Source organism: Triticum dicoccoides, chromosome 3B (assembly GCF_002162155.2).
Source record: "Triticum dicoccoides isolate Atlit2015 ecotype Zavitan chromosome 3B, WEW_v2.0, whole genome shotgun sequence".
Lineage (NCBI taxonomy): Eukaryota > Viridiplantae > Streptophyta > Magnoliopsida > Poales > Poaceae > Triticum > Triticum dicoccoides.
In genome coordinates this window covers 34,258,573-34,270,032 of record NC_041385.1, presented here as the reverse complement: position 1 = coordinate 34,270,032, position 11,460 = coordinate 34,258,573, and the positions used below count along the sequence as shown (strand labels likewise).

The following is an 11,460-nucleotide window of genomic DNA, read 5'->3' as shown; positions in this document are numbered from 1 at the left end:
ATGCACCTTTGTTACTAGCGCTACTTGTTACTTGTTAAGAATTGTCCTGTTACTAAACAATCTGTTGCCTCTATTTTCAGTACTTGCAGAGGATGAGGGTGATGAAAACATCTTCGATCAACAGTTTGATTTTTATGGTGAAAATATTGAGTTGAGTTGAGCAAGCCCATTAACGTTTGCAAAGTTCACCCAATTTCATACGGAAATGCGTGATTAAGCAACTCACTTCCAACTTCAAAATAATTTGATACTCATATTGTCAACCAATAGGTATACCAGCTCTTTTTCTATCAATGTGCTTGTGACAATTAAAATTTATCTGTTTGTAAGCTATGAGAATTTTATTTGGTTGTAAACTATTTATTATTACGATGTAAAATCTATGTGATTTATTTTGTTTCAACAATTTGCAATATTCTCTTTTTAATTGGATTTATATGCATGAAAGTCTAAATAGGTTGGCCAATTGGGCGCACTGGCTAGATTTGGGCAGACGCTGCCTGACGGAGCGTCTCCAACCGTTCCAAACGGACAAATGGCGGACCAAATCTATGTCCATTTAGATTGGCGCGTTCGAATTGGCCTTTTGCTTGAATGACTCGGCCTACAATGATGTAAGGAACCAGGCAAAGCGAGCAGACAATTTTCATTGGCTGCGATATAAAATCCGGCAAAATACCAAAGTAGAGTATTACAACTTCGTAATCTCACTTTATTAAAACAGTTCATATATATAAAAAATAAGTACATGTAGTATTCATCATGGTGTCAAACTCTGTATGCCGGCAAAAAAAAAATACTCTTTATGCCGGTCGTGGTCTCTTATTTGGCCAGGTCGTGCTTGTTGTCGTCCTCCTTTCCGTAGGCGGAGACGGGGAAGGTCCTTCCCAGTCCGGTGGGCGTCTTGAAACTGATCTTTGAGCGTTCGTTCTTGTCGATGTACATGTCGCAGACGGTGACCCAGATGAGGAGCTCCTTGCTCTTTACCCCCGTGATCCGCTTCATCTTGCGGTCCTCGAAGAAGGCCGTCACCTCGGTGGTGTACGAGACCAGCCTCCCGATCTGCTTGAAGGTGTGCGTGAGCGCCTTCTTCTGGCGCAGGCACACGAAGCTCGTGGAGCAGTTGTAGCCGACCTCCTCGATGTCCGCCAGCGGCAGCATGCCCAGCGGCATGTTAGTCTCGGCCAGCAGCTCCGTCGCCTTCTCTGCGCACAACGCCGCACCATGGTACACCTCCGCGCCCTCCCTGTTCACCTCGATCACCTGCGACGCCATCTCGATGGGTTAAATTTAATCTCTCGAAGCAAACTCTGGCTCAACTCAGCGCTCGGGAGATGCAGGGGGGCTTAATGTTGTAGCTATCATAGTTCTGCTTCGAGTTCCTACACAGAAGGATATAATTAATGCCATGGAACATATTCGGACAGATGCAAACATTAAATTACGACATATTAGGTGTTGGGGAACGTAGTATTTCAAAAAAATGCATACGATCACACAAGATCTATCTATGTGGTGCATAGTAACCAGAGGGGAGAGTGTGTCCATGTACCCCCGTCGACCAAAAGCGGAAGCGTTTAGTAAAACGGTTGATGTAGTCGAACTTCTTCGCGATCCAACCGATCAAGTACCGAACGTACGGCACCTCCGCGTTCAGCAAACGTTCAGCTCGATGACGTCCCTCGTGCTCTTGATCCAGTTGAGGACGAGGGTGAGTTCCGTCAGCACACGTGGCGACAGTGATGATGCTACCGGCGCAGGGCTTCGCCTAAGCACTACAACGGTATGATCGAGGTGTGTAACTGTAGAGGGGGCACTGCATACGGTCGGGAGAGAAACTTGTGTGATTTAGGGTACCCCCTACCCCCGTATATAAAGGAGGGAGGGGGAGGCCCGCCGGCCCCTGTAGGCACGCCGGGAGAGAGGTGTCCTACTAGGACTCCAAGTCCTAGTAGGAGTCCACCTCCCGAGAGAGGGGAAAAGAAGGGAGAGGGAGAGGGGCGCTGCCCCCCTTCCCTTGTCCAATTCAAACTGCTAGGGGGGCGCGGCCTGCCCTAACCGCCCTCCTCTCTCTCCACTAAGGCCCATCATGGCTCATTAGTTCCCCCGGGGGGTTCTGGTAACCCCTCCGGCACTCCAGTTTTTACCCGAACTTCACCGGAACCTTTCTGATGTCCTAATATAGCCGTCCAATATATCAATCTTTATGTTTCGACCATTTCAAGACTTCTCGTCGCGTCCGTGATATCATCTGGTACTCCGAACAAATTTCGGTCATCAAAACACATAACTCACAATACATATCGTCATCGAACGTTAAGAGTACGGACCCTACGGGTTCGAGAACTATGTAGACATGATCGAGACACCTCTCCGATCAATAACCAATAGCGGAACCTGGATACTCATACTGGCTCCCACATATTCTACGAATATCTTTATCGGTCAAACCGCATAACAACATATGTTGTTTCCTTTGTCATCAGTACGTTACTTGCCCGAGATTCGATCGTTGGTATCTTCATACGTAGTTCAATCTTGTTACCGGCAATTCTCTTTACTCGTTCCATAATGCGTCAACCCGCAACTAACTCATTAGTCACATTGCTTGCAAGGCTTATAGTGATGAGCATTACCGAGAGGGCCCAGAGATACCTCTCCGATACACAGAATGACAAATCCTAATATTGATATATGCCAACTCAACAAACACCTTTGGAGACACCTCTAGAGCATCTTCATAATCACACATTTACGTAGCACTAAATGTGTTCCTTCGGTATTCGGGAGTTACATAATCTCATAGTCAGAGGAACATTTATAAGTCATGAAGAAAGAAGAAGCAATAAACTTCATCGATCATTATGCTAAGCTAATGGATGGGTCATGTTCATCACATCATTCTCCAATGATGTGATCCCGTTCATCAAATGACAAACACATGTCTATGGTCAGGAAACATAACCATCTTTGATTAACGAGCTAGTCTAGTAGAGGCATATTAGGGACCATATGTTTTGTCTATGTATTCGCACATGTACTAAGTTTCTGGTTAATACAATTCTAGAATAAATAATAAACATTTATCATGATATAAGGAAACATAAATAACAATTTTATTATTGCCTCTAGGGCATATTTCCTTCAGTATAAGTCATGAAGAAAGCAGTAGCAGTAAACTTCAACAATCATTATGCTAAGCTAACAGATGCTAACGGATGGGTCATGTCCATCACATCATTCTTCAATGATGTGATCACGTTCATCAAATGACAACACATGTCTATGGTCAGGAAACATAACCATCTTTGATTAACGAGCTAGTCTAGTAGAGGCATACTAGGGACCATATGTTTTGTCTATGTATTCACATATTTACTAAGTTTCCGGTTAATACAATTCTAGCTTGAATAATAAACAATTATCATGATATAAGGAAATATAAATAACAACTTTACTGTTGCCTCTAGGGCATATTCCTTCATTAGGTACCTCTATCAATTTGACGCACATACGTCGATTATGACCATCTGCCTCATGACAATAGCTACATCTACCCTGTGATCTTGTCTTCTTCATCTTTGCATGTAGCCTTTTCTTCGAAGCACCTCGACCTGGCACGTGCACGAGATCCAGAACCTTATTGAAACCTTCACCATCAAGGTTAGCCGATTGTGGCATCAACGGGCCAAACCTAATGTTGTTACCCTGAGCATTAGTTGATCCCTTGCTATCAGCTTGTTGACTTGTTGATCCCTTGCAAACATCTTGTCCTTCCAAAACCCTTTTTAGATGCTGAAATGCCTCATCAGAGTGGCATGCCTTGAAACATGTTGTGTGACTAAAATTCCTTAACTTACGATACCTTTGTAGGGTTGCAGAGTATTCATACATCTCGCTCTTTCTGGTCGGTGTGAATGCACATTTTGCACTCATTGTCAACCTAGTGGGAACACAACACCTGGGCAGTGTTTCTTCTTTTAAAATTCCCAATATGTAAAATATGTGGGAACATGGTGTGCCTGCGCAATCCAATTTGCGGCAAGAACAACTAATACTGCGAAGCAGACCATCCTTTGACTCCGTGCGCACTTCGATATTTTTATCCATTTTTTCCTTCTTAGACACGACGTATGTGGTAACTTCTGTTGAATCAAGTACCTCTTTGAACTCACATTTTCTTACAGCATTTATGCTCCATAATACCAACTTAAAAACAGCAGGAGTGAAAACCTTTGCGGCGTTTTTCTCAAGACTTGAAGCATTGTCTTCAGTGAACAGAACGGACTTCAAGGCCTCGATGTCTTGGAGAGCCTCGTTCAAACATCGCGATGCAAGGCAGCGCTCATAGTGCTCTAGCATTTGAAACAACGTCATCTTAACCTCAAGACGCGTATGTAGTACCGAGTTTAAACTCTCACTCCACTGATTGATTCCCAATTCTAGGAAACAACGCCCCTCAAGATATGGAGCACACCACAATTTTCTCATCTTATACATCTGATGCAGCCAGGAGTCCTCACTTGTTACTTTATTCCGTTGTAAGAACTGTAAACATTTTCTCTCATGCTCTTCAATGGAAGATGTATCATATATGAAAGATCTGAATTCCTCCTTTACCTCGTCATCATGCAGATGACGTACAATGTTCTGCTGAATGTGCCATATACAGAGCCTATGGTTTGAGTCAGGCCACACCACCCTGATTGCTCTCTGCATTGCAAGGTCCCCATCGGTGATCACAGATATAGGATACTTCTGTCCCATTGCATCAGAAAAGGTTCGTAACATCCACGCATATGTCTAGCTTGTTTCATGTGAAATGATACCACATGCAAAAATAACAGTGTTGCGATGGTGATTCAACTCAACAAATGGCACAAATGGCAGATTGTACTTATTGGTTCTGTATGTGCTATCAAAAACAATAACGTCTCCAAAAGCCTTGTAGTCAATGCGGGATTGACTATCACACCAGAACAGTCCCTTCAGATGGCCAGCTTCATCAACCAAGTACCTGAAGAAAAAAAATCGGAATCTCGCTCTTGCCTCGCCACCATGTGATTGATCACCGTTTGAGCATCCACAGAAGCAATTGATTCCTGCTTGTTAGCCTGGCAGAAATTGTAAATGTCCCTCATAATGCATCCAACCTCATTGTATCCACCGTATTGCATGCACATAATATCCATTATGGTGTTTTCTGATCCCTGATTTTTCCATGTCTGCAATGTCCGCTTTCTACTCATCGCTAATTCTTCTGTGTGAACGCAAAAGACACGACATATCACGTGGGGCTATAGGATGGTTGTGTTCATCGATAAAATCCTTCACAAACCACTGACATGTTTCCTCCTGTCTTGCAATCACCAATTTAGCTTTACAGCCTACACGAGTTATACTCCGTGGACTTTTCTTTCTATCTTCCATCTTCCTCTTCATGTGCTTCTCTTCACGAACCCCTTCACGACAGCGCACAAATTTCCTTAAATTATATGGCCGTTGGATCCATTCAACTCGACATAGCTTCTCCGGACACTAAAACCTTTCTCAAGATCATATTTGTTATAGAATGTATAACCTTCATCCTCACTATTAAACATCTTGTTGGCAATATGATAGTACTCCAGCATTGACTCATGACTTACATCCGCCATGTCTTCCTGCATCACCATTCAGATGAATAAAAATCTGAAAGCACAAACAAAAATGCATGCAAAACCCAGTACGAAATCTTGCATGAAATTTTAAACTTTGCTCCTTATACATGTTATGGCAAGCGATCACAAACGTCCATAAACTAGGTCCCCCATAAACTAGTGAAGTGACCATGGATGATGAAAAATTCTAAATTAAATTGCATGCACTAGGAAACCTAATCGATGATGAGTAAACAAATCTAAGTAGGAAGTGAAGGCTACGAATCAAAGTAAGTTGAGATTCGGGCGATTCATACCTTAGGATGCAAGTCCGGAAGCGATGGGATCGGTGGGGGGCGAGTTCCTATAGCGCCGCCGGCGTCGCTGCCGGCATTGCCGCCGCAGATGTCAGGACTTATTCTTCTTCCTGCCGTCGGGCACGTCTTTTATAGTGAAGGGGACGAGGAGGAGGATGAGGACGATGCCGACGACGGTGAATTGGTTCCTCTCGCCGGGCTCGTTGGACAGAAGGAAGGGGACGAGAACGAGGACTGGACCTACTGGATCTAGATGTGGTTCTGGTCGTGGACGTTATTAAACTAATTAGGTTTATTCATTTTTAATCCCCCACCAGATCAAACGGCTAATAAAAATCGGAGGGGCAAGTACTCGAAAGTACTCCTAGTACTATTCCAATCACCGTAAAGGAGCTCTGTCTGCAAATCTTCTTCTCTGATTGTTCCCAGCTGCTGATGGTTCCTCGCCTTCGCCTCGGTTTGGTGGCCGCCGCTGGTGCTCGTGGCGGCTTAGGAGCAGCAAAGCGTAGGCTGCTCGGCAAAGTGCGGCGACGTCACCGTCTCGGACCCATTCTGGCTCACTGATTGGGAGACGGGGAGATCATGTGGTTCGCCTGGAGCCCCGGACTTCGAGCTGACATGCGTTAACAGCAGTCATCCAGTTCTACGTAGCTTCGTGCCCTTCATCCCCGGCTTTTCAATCTCCAACATCTCGTACAAGGAACAAAGCTTACACGTCGTTGATCTGGGCAAGCTGGAACTATTGCACGACGCCTCCAACACATGCCTACCGATCTAGAACACCTCTGTCAAACTGGGCCGCCCGTTTCGGATCGACCCCATCAACCTCAACCTCATCTTCTACAACTGCATGGCGCCACGTCGAGACAGAGGGCTGGTGCATGCGACCACGATGAGGTGCCTGAACGCGAGCAACGCGTTTGTTCGCGCGGGGGTGCGTTACGACCCAACCGGGAACTACTCTGCCTATGCTTTGGAGGGCTGCAATGCTATCGTCCTCCCGATGCGGCGCTCGTCGTCGGGTGAGACGTTCACAAACGCGACCGACTACGAGCAGCTCATCAAAGATGGCTTCCGCTTGACATGGGATCCGCCGCAACCTCCCCCTACGCCTGTACCTGCAGGTAAGTTCACCGTCGAATCATCTTTTAGTCAAGTTCCTAGCTAAGCTAGGACGTGCAGTGCCCCTATTGCGTAGAACGTGACGTGACAGAAACTTTGGTTGTGACGTAGCCGTGTGCATCGTTAGAAGCTCTCGTTAGTCAAGTCGAACTGGGGGTGTGGTACAGAAGAAGTGGCTTCTAGGGCCAAGACCTACCCCGTCTGAACTGTGAACTTCTCAATCCTGCCTAGTCTGAACTCTGAATTTCTCAAGTCTGCACTACGGTCCATTGACAGCCCAGTGGCAAAAAGACTTTATGAAACTCGGACTGTGGGCCTATATTTATTTTTCTGGGGTAATTTCGGCCTAATCACGGTGCTTTGCTCATTATTTTTATTTTTTTAGCAATACTAGTTAGAGGGCCTATTGTGGTACCAATAATATTAGTATTTCCTTCAACCGAACAACCAATAATACTAGTACTTCTTTTCCTTCTAAATATTCCTACCTCTGGGCGCTCATTTCTGTTGCTCTTGGAGGCAAACTGTTCCTGCATCTTGCTCTTTCCAAAGTAAGGATTTTCAATGTTACCCCTAGATATAGGAAATAACTATGATATTAATGTACTCCCTCCGTCCCAAAATTCTTGTCTTAGATTTGTCTAAATACGGATGTATCAAGTCACGTTTTAGTATTATGTACATCCGTATCTAGACATATTTAAGACAAGAATTTTGTGACGGAGGGAGTATGTCTTAGTGAATGACCATATATCTGGATTTTCACACAAGATAATATCCATTAATAAGTGTGCAGTAGAAAACAAGAGCGGTTTTCATTCACAACATACCCTGTAGGTTGGTTTACTTCCACTGCAGAGACATCATCAACCTTCATTTCGCCGCTGCCATCCAGTGTTTTTGTAGCATGCGATTCAAATTCATTAAATTTGTCACTTAGATACGCTACGCAATATGCACGGATTTTGGTGGAAATCTCTATGGACTTTGAAGAAGCAATTCTTGCATTGTCCAACAAAGACTGAGTCTCCTTGATGATACCCTACAGATCATTGGTTTTGCAGTTGATGTAAACAAAAAAACCAAAATTGAAAAAACCCTTTACATATGTACACTACAGTTCTCTTTGGAGAAAGGACGGCATACACGTACCAGAAGGAGCGCGTCAAGATGGATAGACCAATCCCCTTCGAACATTGCAAGTTCCAGGGCACACTCCCGAATTTCGTAGCATGTGGTGTACTCTTCATAGGGAACAGAGGACCCCTGCCTCAGCCACTCAATCATCAACTCAGCCTCCTTCGTAATACACTTGAAGCGATCCATCCATTATTTTAGCAAATACTCCCTCCGTCCGAAAATACTTGTCATCAAAATGGACAAAAAGGGATGCATCTAGAACTAAAATACATCTAGATACATCCCCTTTTATTCATTTTGATGACAAGTATTTCCGGACGGAGGGAGTAGTTGACAAGAAGAAACTCGTGAGGCTCTTTCATCTATGACAATCAATTTGTTAAAGTTGAACAGTGAAAAAATGAATGAATACTAAATGGCCACTTGTTAATTCCGATTCTTAGAGATAGCTACATACAGCAGCAGCATATGTGGCAAAAGGGCGTCTTGATTCTCTTCCTGCACCGTCCACAATGTCAGACATGCATTTCTGGACGCAATTGCTCCAAGACTCATCAAAAGATATGGCTTTGGCCCTCTTAATCTTCCACTCAGAGCACAGGTCTTTCTCCTTCTCTAAACACTTTAAAAGAAGGGAACAGTGGTTACATGTGCAGATAGGGAAGAATAAGAATGTTAAAAAATTCAAATAAGATAAATAATACTCCAAGGTGTATGTTGTATTGAATTTAAAAGAACCCTTGAGGGATTTTGTCTAAGTGCACCCTTAAATTTGACTTGGGTTTGTTGTTGCTGTAAAGCTGCCATTGAGATGAAAGTATGTAGGACCTCATGAACATCGGAACAAGGTCAAAAGAGTACATAGGGTTGCATACTTGTGAAAACAATGACATGTACATATCCCCTGGTAATTAATTGACTATTATCTACTGTTTGTACCAGTGACATGATTTATCCAAACTGAACTGCTCTGACAGTTTTATAAATTCGTTGGGTTCCTTTGTAAATTCATGACAAGACACAAATGAGAAGATGCAGCTTTAAGTGTAGCTCTACAAAATGTCTTGAAATTTAGTAAAGTATGAAACCTCCATTCAATTAATGAGGAAAACTCTGCGCTTGTATTGCACAGCAGAAGATCTAAGAATATATTGCAGAGCCATTATACCCTTCGCAGTAGTTTATTTCAACAACAGAAATTGCATACGGATTTCGAGAGAACACAAGCCCGGTTGAGGCAGGCAGGCAGGCAGTGACTTTAATTACCTTCAAGGCAGCGTCGGCAGCTGCTTTGCTGTTATAATGATCAGAAGCAGCGCCACTATTCAAGTTGTAAAACTGCTCCAGGTAGGACTCGTACATGGGCAAGTCAGATGGATACTCTAAAACCAAATCATAAGGAAGTGGCCTGTCCCATCCCCACAGTTCCTCGAACACAACTGATGTAGCCAAAGAGCCATCCGGCCGTTGAGGAACCAAGAGATTTGAAGATGATAGGAGGAAATAAAAGTAAATTAGAGGACAACTCAACTAAACGATGGAAAGAAGATTATGTGCAAGACCAAACGGATCCGAGTTTAATATAAGCTATAAATCAATTACCAGGGAATTTGAGAATTTTAACCGGCAGAATCCCCTCTATATCAATCCACCCACGAAATTCCTCCCATTCGGATGCTTCCAAAGGGGCATCGTCGACACTCTTGCAGCGGACGGCGCCGCCGGAGATGCTGGTGCAACCTTCCTTGTCTGTGATGGCAAGGTGGCCCAAACGGCTGGCCTCGATTTGGACCCCAAGCTCCTTGGACATTGCCGTAGATTCGAACTTGCTCTTGGTTTAGGGTTTGGTGGTTGCGGCGCTGCGTGTGCGGGGTTTTTTTGGGTGGGGGAAGGATGAGGAACGCTCGCAACTAAGATATTCATGACCAAGGATCCAAAAAAAAAAAAGATCCCGTGGACCACCCGTAGGCCGCAAGCCCAGGCGCCCAGCCCACCGACCCGCCACTTCCTTTCTATTAGAGCATCTCCAACAGCCGTGCTAAACTAGCGCCGCGCCGCAAATTAGTCGTTTTTAGCACGCGCGCTACGCGGCGGGTCGCTCCAGCGGGCGTGCAAAAACGGCGCGCGCCCTATAACTAGTTGAACGCGCTGATGAAAACGCCATCCCGCGCGGTGTATATCGGGCGCCTGCTACAGCGCGCGGCACACTCGGCCACGCTAAACCAGCCGAAGCGCGCGCGGCAAACAGATTTTTTGCGTGCGGCGCTTAGCGCGGCTGTTGGAGATGCTCTTATAAGCGCTGCTACACAGACGATGATGCGTGAACGATTTGTGCACGACGCTGCACATCCGGTTGTCCATGCATATCATCGAAGTCCAGTGAACGGCTGAATGTGGCATCATCCAACTCTCGTGCGATCGATCCATCGTCTGTACAGCATTTTCGTTCTATTATGTACTAGTAGAACGCCCGTGCGTTGCCACGGGCTTTTAATTTATTTTTTTGATTACACATATAATATACAACCTCCGTTCATGGAAAAATTGTCGGAGAAATAGATAAAAATGGATATATGTAGAATTAAAATACGTCTAAACACATCAATTTTTCTGACAAGTATTTTTGGACAGAGAAATTATGTCATATTTCGCATGCATAGAAATGATAGCGTATAACAATTGGAAAAATAACTAAAATCCACTTCACCTACAAGGTAACTTGATGATATACACAGAGAGACATGATGCGCTTAAGATATTATATATTACAAACTAATATTTACTTACAAGATAGGAATGTTGTCTTTAGGTTCATGTGTACGGTACTTCGACAAGTATAATAAAAATCTATTATATAATTAAGACAGGCAAACAAGCCATCACATTCATCCACACAGATTAAATTATCTTGACCGTAAACTTTAATTTTCATATAGGGTTCACGGGCACCCAGGAGCTCCTATGTATTTTCCCATCAAGTACACCACGGCATTTTCCTTCTCCATTGCTCGCCCTGCACGATCATCCACTATTATGCACAAATGTAACATCACATGATGCAACATAATGAAGGAAGGTAAACCTAGAAAAGACACGGCAGGCAACCTACATATATTATTGATAGATAAAATAGTTTCATTTTCAAAACAAAATAATTTCATAATCAATACATGCCCGTGATCTTATACTACATAAACATGTTCAAAAATGACCCTAGAACAAATAAAGTGACCTTCCTATAC

General features: G+C 44.0%; 2 protein-coding genes across 2 annotated transcripts; both read right to left on the bottom strand.

The window, feature by feature from the left end:
- Positions 1-817: 817 nt before the first annotated feature.
- Positions 818-1,275, bottom strand: LOC119280654. The gene has a single exon (XM_037561445.1). The coding sequence runs from the start codon at positions 1,273-1,275 to the stop codon at positions 823-825; it is 453 nt and encodes a 150-aa protein (XP_037417342.1). The 3' UTR covers positions 818-822.
- Positions 1,276-5,486: 4,211 nt separating this feature from the next.
- On the bottom strand, positions 5,487-10,055 carry LOC119279190. Its single transcript, XM_037560532.1, has 4 exons — positions 9,821-10,055; positions 9,485-9,657; positions 8,676-8,840; positions 5,487-5,663 (listed from the first exon to the last, which is right to left on the bottom strand). Exons 1-4 carry the CDS (start codon positions 10,026-10,028, stop codon positions 5,487-5,489), a joined length of 723 nt encoding a protein of 240 aa, XP_037416429.1. The 5' UTR covers positions 10,029-10,055.
- Between the last annotated feature and the right edge of the window lie 1,405 nt (positions 10,056-11,460).

Excerpts from the sequence above, each read along its gene's own strand:
- LOC119280654 (XM_037561445.1), bottom strand. The coding sequence starts at position 1,275 with ATGGCGTCGCAGGTGATCGAGGTGAACAGGGAGGGCGCGGAGGTGTAC.
- LOC119279190 (XM_037560532.1), bottom strand. The coding sequence starts at position 10,028 with ATGTCCAAGGAGCTTGGGGTCCAAATCGAGGCCAGCCGTTTGGGCCAC. Across the intron at positions 9,658-9,820 it reads TAAAATTCTCAAATTCCCTG|TTGTGTTCGAGGAACTGTGG; the intron begins GTAATTGATTTA and ends TGGCTACATCAG. Across the intron at positions 8,841-9,484 it reads CTGCCGACGCTGCCTTGAAG|TGTTTAGAGAAGGAGAAAGA; the intron begins GTAATTAAAGTC and ends CTTCTTTTAAAG.